Source organism: Harpia harpyja, chromosome 17 (genome assembly GCF_026419915.1).
Source record: "Harpia harpyja isolate bHarHar1 chromosome 17, bHarHar1 primary haplotype, whole genome shotgun sequence".
Classification (NCBI taxonomy): domain Eukaryota; kingdom Metazoa; phylum Chordata; class Aves; order Accipitriformes; family Accipitridae; genus Harpia; species Harpia harpyja.
Window position 1 is genome coordinate 1,036,027 of NC_068956.1, and position 16,971 is coordinate 1,052,997.

Genomic DNA, 16,971 nt, shown 5'->3' on the forward strand with positions numbered 1-16,971 from the left:
CCCCAGGCCCCCAGGGCCAGCCTTCCCAGGGGTCCTGGCCACGCAGTGGGTTTTGGGGGGGGGGCAGCTGCCCCCCCCCCACCCTGAGGCCAGGCTTGCCGGCAGGACGCTGTACATCCAGGGGGAGAGGAAGCTGGATTTCCTGGGCTGGGTCCACGCCATCCAGAAGGCTGCGGGCAGCGCGGGGGACACCTTGTCGGAGCAGCAGCTGACGGAGTCGGACGTCCCGCTGCTGGTGGACCGCTGCATCGACTACATCACCCAGTGCGGTACGTGCCATCGCTTATCGCCGGATGCTGGCGGGGACCAGAGCGCGTCATTTGGGTCACTCCATCGGTGTGGCGCGGCAGGCTGAGACCCGACACGCTTGCGACACGTGTTTCCCTCCCTGAGCATCCGCTCCAGCTCCGTGGGAGGGCTCCGGCTGGAGCAGGAATTGGGCTCCAGCCCGCAGCTCCTCGGCGGTCGCGGCAACACCTGCGGGGTGGGAAGTGCCGCGGTACCGGCTCATCCCCACCGGCTCTGCCGCAGGGCTGACGTCCGAGGGCATCTACCGCAAGAGCGGGCAGAACTCGAAGACCACCAGCCTGCTGGAGATGCTGCGCCGGGACGCCCGCAGCGTCCGCCTGAAGGAGGGCGAGCACCAGGTGGACGACGTCGCCAACACCCTCAAACGCTTCTTCCGCGACCTCGGGGACGGGCTCTTCACCGGGCGATGGGGCCAGGACTGGCTGCGGGCAACGGGTGAGCCCTGGGGGGGCTGCTGGGAGATGGTGGGAGGAGGGGGTCGGGCTCCTCGGATCTGCTTGCAGCCCCCTTTGTCCTCTCCTCTGGGCTATGTGGTGGGGGGAACACATCTGGGCCCCACATGTTCTGGGGGCTCGAGCGGTGGGTGGGGAGCGGAGTGCATCCTCGCTGACCCCGTGCAACCCTGTGCTCTGGCACGGCTGGGGCTGAGACAGGGCAGAGAGCCAGACCCCCCCGCCCTTCGCTTCTGGATCCAGCCCCTAAATACCAGGGTCGGCTGCACCCAGCAGCTAAACAGCCATGAGCCATGCTGCTGTGCAGCTGGGATGGTCCAGCTCCATGGAGCTGGGATGCTCTGGGCCCCATTGAGCTGGGATGCTCCAGTCTTGTGGGGCTGGGATGCTCCATTCTCATGAGGCTGGGATGCTCCGGCCCCATGGAGCTGGGGTGCTCTGGCCCTGCAGAGGATGCTCTGTTCCCATGGAGCTGGGGTGCTCTACTCCTGTGGAGCTGGGATGCTCTATCCCCAGAGTGGGGCAGGAGGGTCCCAGGTGGGGTCTGGAGAGGGGATGGTGGGGCTGTGGGTCTTAATCTCAACTTCATGCCCCTCCGTGCTCATCTCCTCCCTCGTGCTCCTCTCGCAGCACTGGAGGACGAGGAGGCAAAGATCAGCGAGTACCGGCGGCTCCTGGGCACCCTCCCCACGGTGAACCGGGCCACATTGAAGGCGCTCATCAACCACCTCTTTCGGTACGGTGTGGGCGGCAGGTCCGCGGGACGGTGGAGCCCGGGGTCCCCAAGCCCCCGTGGGGCATCGCCCTGTCCGCTGCGGGGTCCTGGGGAGGCTGTGGGGCGGAGGAGAGCCCTCATCCCTTGGCTCACATCCCAAGCAAGGAAGGGGAGGGGATTTGAGGTCAAGCTGTGCCCAAAGCTGAGCATCGCGTCCCGGCGTGGGGGGCATTCCCCTTGGCAAGGCTGAAGGGGGGGTCCCGGGAGAGGAATCTTAACGGAGTTCCCTGTAGGGTTCAGCGCTTCTCTGGGGAGAACCAGATGAACACGCACAACCTGGCCATCGTTTTCGGGCCCACGCTCTTCCAGACAGACGGGAAGGACTACAAGGCAGGACGCGTGGTGGAGGACCTCATCAGCCATTATGTGAAGATCTTTAACGTAGGTTCACCCCACCTCTGGCGCTGCTCTGGATCAGGCTGACGTGTGGACATTCCCAGGGGGTGGGGAGGTGGAAGGAGGAGGAAGCTGTCTGCAGACATCTTGCTTCGGAGACAAGGGGAGGGGGGTCCATGTCCCTGCAAACCCTGGAGACACCTGAGCCTGGAGGTGCCAGCACCGCTGGGCAGGGGAGCAGATTCCCCTGGGGATCCGCGTCAGCTTCTGCAGTGGAACTTAAGGGTGGTCTGGTCAGCCCTGATGGCTCCCTGGGCTCCTCTTCCTTGGCAGGTCAATGACCAAGAGATGAAGAAGCAGCAGGACGAGATCATGGCCATCATGAAGATGCGGGAGGCAGCATCCAGTGGGACGCAGGTGGGTCCTGGACATGAGGACCTTCCTGGGGCACCCTCTTTGCATGAGGACCTCAGCGCCTGCTCCAGCATCTCCTGGAGATGCCCCAGGCAGGGAGTGTCCGTGCTGGGTGGGGGGGATCTAGCCCACATGTGGGAAGCTGCAGGTTGAAGTGCTTTCCCGTTGCCCTCCAGCAAGCCGGGGACTTCATCTGCACTGTCTACCTGGAGGAGAAAAAGACGGAGGCAGAGCAGCATGTCAAGGTGAGCCCTGGGGAGCTCACAGAGGGGACAGGGACCCCCTGTTGCATGCCCAAATGTCTGTGGTGGCATGGGGACATGCTTGGAGCTAGCACGAGGGTGGCACAGCCCTGGGCACTGGCTGATGGAGACCTGTCCCTTCCCTCTCTCCCAGATCCCAGCCACAATGACAGCTGAGGAGCTCACCTTTGAGATCCTAGACCGGAGGAAAATCGTCATGAAGGAGAAGGACTATTGGAGCTGCTTCGAAGTGAACGAGAGGGAGGAGGCAGGTTGGTGCAGGGGCATGAGGGTGGTGGGGATGGGGATGGGGATGGAGGTAGGGATGGGGTTGGGGACGAGAAGGCTCCCATGGGGACTGCACCATGGAGCAATGCCGGGACGGGCTCCAGACGCTCAGGAGAGGACGGCTGCAGTGCTGCAGCTTTGCTTGCCACATCCAGGTTGCAGGTGGCCAAGCGCTGCAGATGGGTGCGTGGTTTGGGCCAGGACCCACAGAGCATCTGTCTGCATCCTTAGGGGTTGAAATGCCTTTCAAGTTTGATGGGGGTGTCTGGGCTCTCCGGCCACCCAAGGGAGCAGCCCTGGGGTGCCCGTAGGCAGCAGCAAGCGAGAGCTTGGTGTGAGCAGGATGATCCCCTGGTCCTGCCAGCTGGTGCCTCGAGCTCCTGCCACCGACTCTCATGGGCTGAGCGTGCCCGGGGACTGTGCCTGGCAGGGAGACAGGCAGGGTGCTGATCCTGGCAGCACTGAAAGCCTCTGCTGAGATGTTTTGGTCCTTGCTAACCCCAAGCCATCAGGCTCAGGCTTCTCTCTGCAAAGGGTGGGGGCTGCTTCCCCCCTCTGCTCGGGGAAGCACCGTGCTCAGCCAAGCACCATCCAGCCCTTAAAAATAAAAAGGATCCTCAGGCTGTGCAGGGGCAATGATTAGCCGATTAGCCTAAAATTGAATATTCACCTATGAACTTCTATGAAATCCTTTACTCGCCCTTTGCTTGCGTGGAAACGTGCATGTTTGAAATACCTCTGTGCATATTTTTGCAAGTACGTGTGTAGATTACATACTGCCTACAGCAGCCTACGTTTTCAAAACATACATGTGTTGCAATATCTGTTGGCAATTGCTCCTTAGCCACCTTCCAGTCCCCGCAGGTCCCCGCTGCTCACGTACCATGGGCCAAAAGTCACCTCCCCAGGGGACAATTAGTAAGCAGCAGCACCGTGAAATGAATCCAATTAAAAGGCGATGGGGCTGTGTGGGAGGTCTGCCCAGAGACAGGCAGGACCTTGGCAGACCCTCGGGACACATGTGTGCCCCCCCCCCTTGGTGGGTGCCAGCCCCCGGGGATGCTGCCTGACCCCTGCCTGTCTCCCTGCCCGACAGAACGGCCCTTGCACTACTCGGAAAAAGTCCTGCCCATTTTGCACTGCCTGGGAACAGAGAGCTACCTGGTGGTGAAGAAGCAGATGTCCATGGAGAACATGCTCATCTACCTCGGTGAGGAGCCGGGGGGGCCAGGGCCCGGGCAGGGACAGCAGGGAGGGGACGGGGATAGGGATGGGAATGGGGAAGGGGATGGGGATGAGGATGAGGATGGGGACAGGGGTGGGAATTGGAATGGGAATGGGGATGAGGACAGGGACAGGGATGGGGACGGGGATGGGGATGGGGACAGCTCCCTGTCCTGCTGGCTGCAACCGTGCGGAGAATCTCCATGGGATCAACCATCCCAAGGCCGCATCCTGCCTGGCCATGCAAGCGGAGCGGGCACCAACCCCGTTAGTGTGTGGCTGGGAGCCCCCCAGTATGGGGTCAGGGCTGGATGCCATGCACAGTGCACTGGAGGAGATGGTCCTGCCTGCCCTGCCTGGGCTGGGAGCAGGCAGCAGCCGGTGGGCTGCGGTGCTGGGGGCGAAGGGGGGGGTTGCCCTTGCTATTGCCCTGCGGGACCGGGTCTAGCTGCACCCCGTGCCCTTCCTGGGGGGGCCTGACCCCCCCCCGGGGGGCCGGAGCCGCTCAGGCATGTGCCCCCAGCCAGCAGAGTGGGCGACTGCAAGCACGGCATGATGAAGTTTCGGGAGGAGAGGAACCTGCTGGGGCTCGGCCTGAGCACCGGCTTCCACGACCGCTACTTCATCCTCAACCACACCTGCCTGCGCCTCTACAAGGAAGTGCGGGTGAGCCCTGCCTGCTGCCTGCCTGCGAGGCGACGCTCCCTTCCCCTGCCTTTGCTTTCCTTCCCAGCTGTGACCCGGTGCCGGGAGTCCCTGAGGACGTGGGACCCACGTGGGCTGGAATCCCACAGGCGTTGCAGGCAGCCATGGGGCTGATCCCAGAAGTGCTGTTGCTCTCCCAGACCGGGAGCTTTCCCAGAGCAGGTCCGGAGCTGGCTCTGAGTCAATGCAAGGGCTCAGGAGGGGGATGCTGGCATCCCAGCTGTGCTGGCACATCTGCTCCCCACTCTCCTGTCCCTGGTCCCCCTGCCCTGGCTCCCTGGTGTGACACCCACTGCACATCGCTGCCTCCGTCCCCCGTCCCGTAGGCAGCGTAGGGTCTGTAGGGAGGTCGTCCCCTCTCCTCCCACTGCGGCTCGTCCTCCACATCTGCTTTAACCCCCGTCCTCTGTTGAACAGAGCCTGAAGCAGCGGACCCCCCCCTTGGACAACGTGAGTAGAGGAGCCTGGGGGGCTCAGCCGAGGCGCGCAGGGGCTCCCGCGCCCTCTGCCCTTACAAGGCTGCCCGGGGTCAATCCCAAATCCAATCCCGCAGCACGCGTGTGCCGATCACCGCGCGCTCGTGGATGCGGCAGCCCCAGGCGATGGGGTGCTCCCTGTGCCGGAGCTGCCCCCGGTGCTGCCATCCCTCCCCGTTAGCCCCCGGCACTGGGGGTGCATCAGCTTGCACCCCTGTAATCCGGGCTCCTCCGATTTGGGGGTACCGCTGCCCTTTGCTCCAGGCAACTGGAGATGGGGATGGGGAAGGGGCCGATGCTGTACGGAGGGGACGGGCTGAGCTGGCTCCCCCGTCCCGCAGGCATTGGATTGGGCTCTTGTAAGTCATGCCGCTTGCATGTGAACGCAGGTGGGCAGCTGTACGGGTTGGGGGGGGTCCCCGTCGTGTCACCCGCTGTCAGGGCATGGCTTGCGTGGCATGGCGAGGTGCACCCGGCATTGGGGAGGTCCCGGGCAAGAGGGGAGGGAGCTGCGGGGCTTTGGCCCTTCAAAACGTCTGCCAGCAAAGGGTGATGTCTGCGTCGGCTGGCTGCCGTGGCACAGACCACGGGGAAGGAGCTTGCTGGCACCGGTGGTGCCCTGGCTTTGCCGGGACATCCCGTTTTCCCCCCATCCCTCCCCTTGGGAGGTGTTTGGTGAGGCAGGGTGCGGCTCGCAGCCAGCACCCCAAAGGGATGCTCCGATGCAGGGGGGAGCCCAGCACAGCCTAAGTGGGACCAGGGAGTCGGGGCACCCATCTTCATCCACCGCAGAGAGGTGCCCACCCACCGTGCCGTGCCGGTGGTGGGACATTTGGGGATGCGGTCGGGGCAGAGAGCCGCCGGCAGAGCGGGGCTGCGGCTACTGCTGCCGTGGCCGTGATGATGAGGAGGGACGTGATGTGGGCATCCCCACGAAGGACTAGTGCCAGGCTCTCGAGACCCCATCACAATGTGCCAGTGCTGGTCCCAGCTCCGAAGGCAACTGGCACCATCTCTGAGGGACCCCGCCGCAGGGACTGGCCTCCTGTGTCCCCTCCCTTCTACCCGTGGCCTCTGCCGTGGGCGATGGGCACCGCTCTGCCCTCATCCTTGGCAAGCCCAGACCTGGGCTGAGCCCCTTCCCCTTCCCCTGCATCCCTACCAGTGCATCCCAGTCACTGCATCCCTACGGCTTCTCCTCCCTGCCTGCTGGGGGGACAAACCCCATCCCGGCATCGGTGTGGGCTAGAGTGGGGGGGGACGGGTGGTGAAAGGTCCGGCAGCCCCCAACCCGGTGCTGGGTCGCTCTTCTCCCCCAGAGCCACAAGCCGGAGAAGGAGTGGCCCGTCAGGAACCTGAAGGTCTACCTGGGCATGAAGAAGAAACTTCGGCCCCCGACGTGGTGAGCAGCGACGCGGTGCCCTGCTGGGCTGGGGACAGGGATGGGGATGGGGACAGGGATGGGGATGGGGATGGATGGGGATGGGCGTGGGGATGGGGACAGGGACAGTTTTGGCTGCTGGGACACATCTCCTGCTGGCCGTGCCTTTTGCCACCAGATGTCAGAGCAGCCTCGGAGGACGCTTCTGCAGCCTGCGTGTGTGCATGTGAGTGTGTGCATATGGGTGCGTGCATGTCAGCGAGCTGTGTGCATGTGTGTCAGTGTGCATGTGTGTGCATGGGCATATGTGTGTGTGCATGTATGTGTGTGTATGCATCTCAGCAAGTTGTGTGTGTGCGCAAGTGTGTGCATGCATGGCGGCATCTGTGTGCATCTGAGTGCACACACATGCATGCGTGCGGGTGTGTGCATGTGAGCGTGTGCATGTGTGTGCACATGAGTGCGAGCGCATGTCTGTGTGTGCATGTGAGCACATGTGACGAGCCACGCAGGCTTGCTGGGAGGCTTCCAGTCCCCGTGCTCCAGGGCCACTCTGCACTGTGGGGGCAAGAAACCTGTGTGTACATGCATGTGTACATGTGTATATGCATGTGAGCATGCAAGGCCGTGACCCTGACCCCCCCAGGGGTTTGGGTGTGTGCCACCGTGCCAGGCAGCATTGCTGCAGGTCTTGGGGTGGGCTAGCAGCGGCTGGGGCTTTGGGTCAGGGCTGGGGCCGGGGGGGCTCCCCCCGGCACTGCGGGGAGGCTGGTGCCCTGGCCAGGCATTGCAGGGGCGTTTGGGCATAGCTGAGGCCAGGCAGAAGCTGAGAGGTGGCAGAGTGTGACCACGAAAGAAATACCACCAGTGAAAGGACCGGCTCAGATAGCTGCACCTGCACCCGGACTGCAAACTGGTGCAAACTGGGAAGGACTCAGGGCCATTGCCCGCTGCTTTACTGGCCCTGAATCGCTGCGCAGCATTGCGTTGAGCTGATAAATCCAATGGGAACCTGTCCTGTGCGCCCAGCAGTGCAGGGCTGTGGGGGCTTGCAGGGCTGGAGGCAGCTTGCGAAGATGCAGGTGGCTTGCAAGGAGGAGGGTGGCATGCAGGGACGTGGGTGGTTGTAGGATTGGGGGTTGTTTGCAGGGACGGGGGGTTTGCTGGGGTACTTTGGCACCTGGAGTGCTGGAGCCGAGGGCGACGTTCGCCTTCATGGTTTTACTTCTCCCCTTCCAGCTGGGGCTTTACAGTCTTCTACGAGAACGAGAAGCACGAGAAGCAGCAATGGTAAGGGCAGGGGTGGACACAGGGACACTAAACTCATCCCCCAGGACCAACGGACATGCTGCCGGGGCAGCTGCTCTCCGGAGCTGGCGTGCCTTTGCCGCGGAGGGTGTAGATGGGGATTTCTGTGGGCAGAGCCTGTCTGGGCGCCCGTGGACCTGCTCAGGGTACCACCGGTGTCCGTGGCAGTCACCCTTGTCCCCTTTGGTCCCCTGGGGTCTGCAAGACCTCATGCAAAGCAGCGGCTGGGGTCCCGGCTCCATCCCCAACAGAACCTGGAGCAGCCGGGTGTCCCTCCCCGCCGTCCCCTCCGGCCGCTGATGCCGTGTCCCCGCAGGTACCTGTGCTGTGACACCCAGGCCGATCTGCGGGAGTGGTTTGCCACCTTCCTCCATGTGCAGGTAGGGAGCGGGCAGGCTGCCCGCAGGCAGGCAGCGGGCACGGGACAGTGCACGCCGTCCTCCAAGAGCTGGGCTGCCGAGGGATGCTTGGCTAGCAGAAACCCTTCGGGGTATCCAAGCATCCCTAAATACCGGCATCCCAGGGCGGAGGAGAGATCCCCAGGTGGCTGAGGACCAAAAAGCCGGTCTCCAGCCCTCCTTCACCCCCCTGTCCCCTCTGTCCCCAGAACGGCGGGGCCCTGTGGCCCTCGGAGACCTCCAAGGTGCGGGCGTCGCGGTCGCAGCAGGACTCCAGGTTGGGTAACATCTCCCTCATCCCGCTGCGGGGCAATGAGAGTGAGATGAGGAACAGTGTGGCTGCTTTTGCTACTGACCCGCTAACCGTGAGTGAGACGGGGGTGCCGGGGGGGGGGGGTGTCCCTGTGTGTGGGGGCTGCATCTCACCTGCATCACACGCCGGGGGGTCCTGGTCCCCAAACTTGGGGCGGGGAGAGTGGTGTCCCTGCTCCCATTCCTTATGTACCAGCATCAGCCTCTGGTCACCCCAGAGAGAGTTTGGGGGGGGGGTGACTGATCCTTGGGGTGCTCTGTCCGGCATTGGGGCCCGTGGGTGGTCTCCTGGGTGCAGGGGTGTCCCAAACCGTGTGATGCAAGAAGAGGGGATGCTGCCAGGCTCCTGATTTTTCCTATAACAGGGGTGGGTTTCTCTGAAATGCCACCCCGGTCACAAATCAGTCCCCCCGTCCTGTTGTCCTTCTGTCTGTCTGTGCAACAGCCGTCCTCCCCGGGGGCTGTCGCACACCGGGCATCCCCCCGCCACCCCGGTGCTGGCCGTGGGTGTCGGAGCCTTGCTCAGCCACAGGGCCCGCCGGTGCGGCCGGCCGGCGGTGGGACAGAGCTGCTCTGGTCCCACCGTGCCCGAGCCGATCCCTCGGGCCCTCGTTGCTGTTATAAACCTGAGGATGCTGCTGTGCCCGGGATGGGGGGGGGGGGAGATCCCACCGCCGGCATCGGTTGTGCATTGCCCAACGGGTGCCCCAAGGGCCGGGAGCAGCACCGTCACTGCTCCGGTGGCCCCTGCCTTGTGCCTGTCCCCTGGGATCAGGTCTGCCGGGGAGCCCTGCCCCAGGACCCCCACCCAGGCTCAGGTTTATAACGAGGCGGGGGGGTCAGCAGTGGGGAAGCTCCTCCGGGGCTTTGCGGTGGGCTGTGCTTCGTGGTGCGCGTGTGCCAGCGTGCGAGGCACGGACGTCCCTGCCCGCTCCTCTGGTCCGAGCTCAGACCCCCACCCCTGGCAGGGGGGTCTTTGCACCCCAATGGCCATGGAGCAGCAGATGGCGTGGTCCAGGGCAAGGGACCGGCACCCCGGGGCTCCCAGGGGACAGTGATGTGGGCGTCCCCCCCCGCCACGGTCCCAGCGTGGGATGGGGTGGCTGGCACTGCAGCTGGGAGGACGTGCTGGGGGTCGCGGTTCCCCTTCCTCTGGGTTTTCTCCCCCATCCCCTGGTGCCTCTCCCCCCCGCCCCGGGCACAGCGCTGCCGGTGATGCCCAGACACGGAGGAGGCTGAGGATTAACGAGGACCTGTCTGCTCTCTGTCCCCAGCTCCTGCGAAACGTCTGAGCTGGAGGCCTGACACGCTGGGTGAGTGTCCCTCCCTGCCTGCAGCCCCTGCCCCAGCCCCGGCGCGCAGGCAGGGGAGGCAGCGGGAGGTGGGAGCCGATGGCTCTGGCTGTCCCATTGCCACCCCGGCTTGGGGACCTGGGCACATGCATGCATGCACGGTTGTGCCCCCCCCCCCCAACGCATATCCCCCTGCAAGGTGGGAGGGGGACAGACGTGGCAGCCCCCTCCCCTTCACTGACCCTTTGCTCTCCGCTTGTGCCGCAGGTTCGTCCGCAAGCGGGGCAGCCCTGGGGGAGCCGTGCCAGCCCTGCACCCCGGCACCTGCCGGGGGTCCCGCCAGCTCCGGAGCCTCCGCCAGGCCCTCTCGCCTCCCCCCGCGGTGACCCACGGGCAGCCAGGAGGGGAAACGGCAGCGAGGCCACCCACCCGCCGGCGGAACAGGTCTCGGGAGCCACGGCCAGGCAGCCCACGGGGACCGGGCAGTGCCAGCCCATCCCACCCCGCATGCCGCACCCCACGCCCCGGCTGCTTTCGGCTGCCGCTTCTGCTCCGAGCTCCAGGCGGAGAGGCAGAGCCCGGCCGGGCACCCCGGCACAGCTGCGGGACGAGGGCTGCGGCCGGAGGCTCTTGCTTTTCCTCCTCCTCCCTCTATTTTTTAAGTCTCTCACCTTTAAAATGACAAGGCAGGCGGGAGCAGCCCTTCCCATGGGATGCACGCCCAGCTCCGGGTACCAGCATCATGGTGCTCCCATCACTCCTGGGGGGGGGGTGCCCCATCCCCGGGGTCACCTCCATGCCAGGCTGGGCGTCAAGAGCCTCTGCATCGCCCCAAATTGGGGAGGGGGTGTATCTGGCCTCTGTCCCCCCCCAGCTCCAGCCTCTACTGGAGGGGGGGGGACAGGATGGGGGGCAGCAGGAGCTGCCCCCGCTTCCCGCCGCCACCTCTCGGTGATATTAAAGGTCTTGGGGAAACGGTGTGGAGGTGTCCGTGTCTCTGCTGGCCACACGGGGCGGGGGACAGTGGGAGCTGGTGAGCCCATGCGTGATGCCACGGAGCTGGCAGCGAGCTGCCAAGCCGCTTTTGGGGACAGAGTGGTGGCACCCCAGTCTCGACGGTCCTCTGCTGTGCCCAGCCCCGGGATCACCGAGCCCTGCCCGTGCCGCTGGGATGCTGTGCCAGTGCTGGGGTGTTGGCACACTGGGATGGAAGGTGGCTGCTGGGGTGGGTGAGTTCCCCTGCCTGCACCCACCTTCCCGTGGCATCGCATCTGCCGCTCGCAGGACGGCTCTGCCTGCCTGGGTGCCAGCGAGGACCGGAGCGGCCCTGGGGACATGCCCAGGAGTGGTGGCATGTTCCTTCACAGGGAGATGGGGAGCAGCGGAGGGGGTGTGGGGGGGGCAGGAGGGCCGGGCTGGACTGCCGCTGTGGGTCACTGGGGCTGGGTGGGGGGGTCAGTGAGATGGGCACTGCCCCAGTGACTGCTGGGGGCACCCGCTGGGGGCTGCGTGGGGCTGGTGCAGGGTGCTGGGTACGGCCCAGGGTGCAGCCTGTGTGCCAGGTCCTGCTCGGCGATGCATCCCACAGCCCTGTGCTTGCTGTGGCCACGGCCACCCCATGCTACACCCAGGGCCAAATCCATGCTAAATCCGTGGCCAAACCCACGCTAAACCCAGGCCAAGCCCAGCCTAAACCCACAGCCAAACCCATGTTAAACCCACGGCCGCTCGGTGCTGCTCCTTAACAGCTGCTGTCATGGGGAGCACACGTGCATGCAGGAAGGTGCGTGTGCAAGCACGTGTGTGCATGCACAAGGACATGTCTGCAGGTGTGTTTCGGGGAGCGGTGCCCTGCAGCATGAGGCACGATGGGCATTTGAATGCCGGAGGTAAGGAGCTGCCTATTTACGCTCTGTGCAGGCAGAGCGGGCTCCTCCTCGGAGCACGGCACCCCCAGGAATTCCTCCCTGACACCCGTGTCAGCCCCACAGCACGTGGCTGATGCCACGCATGACCGCTGCCTGCTGCTGCCCACCACCTCGGTCCTTGCCATGAAAACCATTGGAGCTGTCCTTGCTGGGAGCGTCCTTGGAGCTCAGCCTGGGTGGCAGGAGGTGGCTGTCCCTCTGCCTGGTCCACGTCCCCAGGGATGCAGGGATGCAGGGATGCAGGGGGCTGGGAGCATCGCTCGCCAGCTGAGCTGCCTGCGGTGGCCCTGGGTGGGGGTGTCCCACGGTCCCCTCCACGCGAAGAGCCCCCCCCCGGGGGGGCCGGGCGGTGAGTCATGCGTGGGAGAAGGCTGTCGATCACCCGCAGGCGCTGGCGGGGCTGCAGGTTTGCGGCGGCGGTGCTGGCGGCATCACCCGCAGCGCTGCAAGGGGTGGTGGAGCCGCCGAGATGGGAGATGGAGGGGAGGCACCCGCATCCCCACCGCCCCCCGACACCACCCCCCCCGCATGCCTTGGCTTTGCATGCGTGTGGCTCGGGCCCCTCGTCGCCGTGCCTGGGTGAGGACCCGCGTGTCGGGGAGAGGGGAAGAGCCTCTGCCACCCCCGGCTCCGTGACCCCTCTCCCTTTCTGCTGTGCCAGGTGGTCCCACGGGGCTGCTGGTGCGCCGGGCTCTGCAGGCAGGGGAGCGGGTGCCTGACACCAAAGCCCAGTGACGCGCCATGAAATGCCATTAGTGCTCAGCTTTGTCCAGACACTCATCCATCCACCCATTCCCCATCCATCCATCCACCCATTCCCCACTCATCCATCCATCCATCTATCCATCTCACCACCCCTCCCTCTACCCCTCCACCCATCCCACCGCCCATCCCTCCATCCCTCCCTCCACCCATCCCTCCCTCCACCCACCCGTCAGCAGCCTACCTGTCCCTCCAGTCATGCCCTTGTCCATCTGTCCTCCTTCTTCTCATCCTTTCATCGCCAGGACAGCCAGCCACTCTCACCCTGCCCTGTTCCAGGAGCCAAGCAAGCTCTTCTTGGCCCCCAAACCAGCTGAGCTCCCACTAATGGCTGTTTTTGCTGTGCTTGGGTTTCTCTGCACCACCCCCCCGTCTGGCCATCCACAGCTGAACTCATCAGCCAGACTTGGGTCTCACCTCTTGCTGGACACCCAAAGCCCTTTGGGTGATCAGAGCCCGCAGGTTTCTGCTGCGGCACCTTGGGTGGAGGTGCAGGCAGGTGAGATGATGGCAGCACACCAGCCCAGAGCTTTTGCTGTACACAACGGAGGGTGTAAATCCCGTCCCAGAGCTGGGGGTTCCTTGCAGAAAGCCCAGCCGCAGCGTGCCGACGATGGCAGGGCTGAGCCCTGATGGACGCATGGGCTGAGCACAGGCACGGCACGGGCGCTTGGAGCCTGCATGCACGCTTGGCGACTGCAGTGCCTGTTGGTGAACATCACATGGTGCTTGCACATGTGGTTGGTGTCTGCATGTGGGCTTGAGGTACAGAATGTGTGCTCAGTGCATGCAACACATGCTCAGTGTCTGCAGCATGTGCTCAGTGTACACAATGTGTGCTCAGTGTCTGCAGCATGTGCTCAGTGCATGCAACACGTGCTCAGTGTCTGCAACGTGCCCACTGTCTGTAACCTGCGCTCAGCGTCTGCGTTTTTGCACGTGCCCTCGATGTCTGCAGCGGGCGCTCAGTGTTGCATGTGCGCTCAGCCCGCACACGTGCTCGTCCGCAACGTGCTCAGTGTCTGCGCGTGCTTGTGCACCCCCAGTTTGCGCACACACACACACTTGTCATCTGCGCACACATGGGGCGTTTGCGCGTGCATTTAGTGTCTGACCAGGCGGTCGGTGTCCGCACGTACGCCGGGTTTCTGCGGCGTGCCCTCGGTGTCGGCGCTGCCCTCGAGGGCTGCACACGGCGGGAGAGGCAGCAGCGCAGCCCCCAGAAAGGGGAGCGGACCCCAGCGTAGCTCCTCGGGGCTGGCCTTGTCCCCCCGAGGGCAGCTCATGCTCTGGGGCTGCGCTGCAGCCTGGCTCATGTCGCACGGAGAAGATGCTCCGAGTCGCAGCCATGTCTTGGCCTGGGGCTGACGCCAGCATCGATACCTATGGTTTCTATAGTGTCCTGGATCTCACGAGCATGAGATTTGGGGTTCCCTTCATCTCCATCCTTGGGGGAAGAATGGGCAGGGAGCTCCTGATGGACCACCCGAGGGGAGCAGGCAGGAGCCGCTGGGATGCAGCAGGGATGCCGGGGACCCCCTGCCCTAATGTCCCCGAGCCCAGGGAAGGCACGAAGGGGCCAGGGCGCTTTGGGGCAGCAGCCCCACAGCTGCACCGAGCTGGTGTGTGCTCAGCCTTGGCCTTGCCACGGGAGGAAGCCCAGCCAAGAGCCTGTCTCTCAAGAGCGGGATGGATAGAGCCTACCTACACCTCCCCTCTATATATAGAGCTGTGGAGGCGAGCGCCATGTGATACCTTGCACAGACAAGTGATTAATTGTGGAGTCATTTACAAACAACTTAATAAATTCCCGACATCGGCAGTGTTTTAGCACGTGAGGGTGATTTCTAGCCCCTCCGCAGCTGCCGGCTGGAACCCGGTGCCTCCTCCCGGGTTGCGGGAGCCCTCGGCACGTGGCCGAACCGGCGGCATCCCTGCTCTTGCCCGTGGTCTGGCGGTGGCAGGAGCGTCAGTGATTCTGTGTGCCAAATGGATTAGGTAAAAGCCAGGCAAGAGACACCACCAAGGTGGCACAGAGCACACGCCAGGAACTTGCGTGCCACCAAGGACGATGCTCAGGGGGCTCGAAGCCAGCCCCCGGCTTTCCTCTGCCCTTGGCTGGTAGAGGGCAAGTCCCCGAGGGCTCATCCCTTTGCAGAGGGGGAAACTGAGGCACAGGGCACCCCTCAGCCCTGTAGTATGCGGAGTATATAAAATACACCGCTACGGGTCTATTTTAACTGAGTGTTTGCTTTTCTGAGCAATGCTCCCCAGGGCCGTGCCGTGGCCCCGGCCCCTCCTGAAACAGCCCCGACCGGCTCCCACGGGTCCCGGGTGGGCGTGTGGTGCGGATGCGAGGGCTGCACCCGAGAGCATGGCAGGCGTGTGCTGCCTGCCCTGGGAAATGCTTGCCCAGGATGCTGCCATTCCTGGGGTGCCTGCCCCCTCCTCACCTCGGGTACCCTAAGGGGGAGCCGGGCAATGCCGGCAGCCCGGTGCAATGCCGCAGACATCCCATGGCACACATACGAGTTGTCCCCACGGGCCCCCCCGTACTGGGCCAGCCGTGTCCCCCACGTGTATCCCGCACCACGTCCTGCCGAGCGGCTGCTTTTCCCCCCACCGTGGTAATGAACTCAGCAGATTATCAGCTCCCAGATTTAATAGAGGCGCAGCCACACTCCAGCAGACTTTAAAACAGTCATTATTTCATCAGCAGCCCCATTAAACTGTCACCGGCTTTTTTCAGGCTCTCTCACATTTTTTTTCCCCTTTCTTTCCCTCCCGCCTTTTCCCCATCCCTGTTTTTTTTTATCGGAGCGTGGAGCTACCTCCCTGCTCGGGATGCTACTGAAGGGTGACCAGGGATGGAGGATCACCACCTCCCTCTGCTCTCAGTTTACCCATCCATAAAATGGGCTCAAGCTGGGGAAGGATTTGGGGAAACATGCTGAAAATGTAACCGACAGCCCCGCTCCCTGAGCCGGCCCCCACCCCCCCAGCAATTCTGCTTGTTTCAGCCCAGCCAGAGCAGTGGGAAGGGGCTCTCAATGGTGGATAAGAGCCCCTTGGAGGGTTTTAAGAGCATAAAGCGATGGGGAAGGGGAAGGGCCCCACAGCTTGAAGCCTTTTATCCATCCCCATGCTCCCCCCCCACTCCCCGCGCTCCCCTCCTCCCTCCCCAGCAGCCGCCCACTCGCCGCTCCTGGCTTAATGGGAAAAATAAAGGAAATTTCAATAACTAAATAAATGTCGAGCAGGCGCGGGAAAGAAGAGCGTGCAGTGGTGGGTTGTGCCTGGGGAAATGCCGCCCGCAGGCAGAGTGCTGGGGTCCCATGGGATGGGGGGATCCGCCTCTCCCGACTCCCGTGGGGCACCGGCAGTGCCGGGGGGTTCGGTGCTGAGTGCTGGTGATGGGCATCGGGGACGCGGCACCTTGGAGGGATGGAGAAAGAGGGGTTTGGGGGGGTGGCTGCTCTTGGCTTGGCATGACCAAAGCTGGCCAAGGAGTCATGGCCAACGCCAGCTGGTGGTGAGTGGCGGAGGCAGGAGGCAAACTGGGATTTTCCTGGGTCAGAGCGACCCCCCACCAGCACCACAGGGTGGGCAAGGGCCCGTCCCGATGCCAGTGCTCTTTTTGGGAGCATGGGGGGACAGGAGGGACATGCCGCTCCCCAGGGACCGCAGGGCTTTGGTGATGCTGGGGGCAGCCGGTGACACAGCCCCGTGCCCCCCTCCAGCACCGGGCATGGTGGGAGCAGAGTGGGCAGCCCCCGGCACAGGCAGCTGCCAGACCTCTGCCCAGCCCGCAGGCAGCATTGCCAGATGCAAACGGTGCCGCTACATCCAGGAGACCTGGGGAAGGATGCTCCGGCCATCCCCTCTGCGGCCGAGCAGCCGGGTTTCCAGGCCAGGCTTGCCAGGTTGGCTGGGGGGGGGCACTGGCACTGCCGCTATGCCTGGCACAGCAGCCTGACTTTGGCAAAGCCCCGGGGTGCTGGTGCGGGGCCCCGGCTCCTCGCCCCGCTGGCAGCAGTTTTTCACCCGCCTTTGTCACGCTTGCTGCGAGGAGGAGCTGGGCTTGTCTTTCTCCATTAAGGCGACGTCAATTGGAATTTATTTAAAAATAACAGAGCTTTCAATCTCTCTGTTAGCATTGCCTCCCACCCCGGCCACCCTGCGGTGATGCTCCTGGGTTGTCAACCGGGAGAGATCCCTGCTCCGACCCTGTCCAGGGCTGGACACAGAGCAGGGACCAGTGCCGAGCCAGCAGGATGGGATCCCCAGAGACATGTGTGCAATGTGGGATATACAGATATATCTAATTACTGACTTAACATGGCCCTGGGCTGATCCTGCAGCCAAACCC

At 64.1% G+C, this 16,971-nt stretch overlaps 1 protein-coding gene across 11 annotated transcripts in view; it reads left to right on the forward strand.

The window, feature by feature from the left end:
- The window catches only part of ARAP1 (ArfGAP with RhoGAP domain, ankyrin repeat and PH domain 1), a 184,971-nt gene extending 174,080 nt beyond the window's left edge, over positions 1 to 10,891 (forward strand). For 7 of the 11 annotated variants that reach the window (XM_052812696.1, XM_052812690.1, XM_052812689.1 and 4 more), the window contains 16 exons: positions 106 to 269; positions 532 to 744; positions 1,392 to 1,497; positions 1,770 to 1,917; positions 2,206 to 2,289; positions 2,463 to 2,531; positions 2,683 to 2,800; positions 3,913 to 4,026; positions 4,564 to 4,706; positions 5,163 to 5,195; positions 6,541 to 6,623; positions 7,842 to 7,892; positions 8,227 to 8,290; positions 8,518 to 8,673; positions 9,895 to 9,933; positions 10,180 to 10,891. In XM_052812696.1, the coding sequence (XP_052668656.1) occupies positions 106 to 269; positions 532 to 744; positions 1,392 to 1,497; positions 1,770 to 1,917; positions 2,206 to 2,289; positions 2,463 to 2,531; positions 2,683 to 2,800; positions 3,913 to 4,026; positions 4,564 to 4,706; positions 5,163 to 5,195; positions 6,541 to 6,623; positions 7,842 to 7,892; positions 8,227 to 8,290; positions 8,518 to 8,673; positions 9,895 to 9,912 (1,564 nt within the window). In that variant the 3' untranslated portion in view covers positions 9,913 to 9,933; positions 10,180 to 10,891. Of the gene's footprint in view, positions 1 to 105; positions 270 to 531; positions 745 to 1,391; positions 1,498 to 1,769; positions 1,918 to 2,205; positions 2,290 to 2,462; positions 2,532 to 2,682; positions 2,801 to 3,912; positions 4,027 to 4,549; positions 4,707 to 5,162; positions 5,196 to 6,540; positions 6,624 to 7,841; positions 7,893 to 8,226; positions 8,291 to 8,517; positions 8,674 to 9,894; positions 9,934 to 10,179 lie in introns of those variants that run through there. The other 4 variants (XM_052812695.1, XM_052812694.1, XR_008238946.1 and 1 more) reach the window with 4 other exon arrangements.
- Positions 10,892 to 16,971: the final 6,080 nt, after the last annotated feature.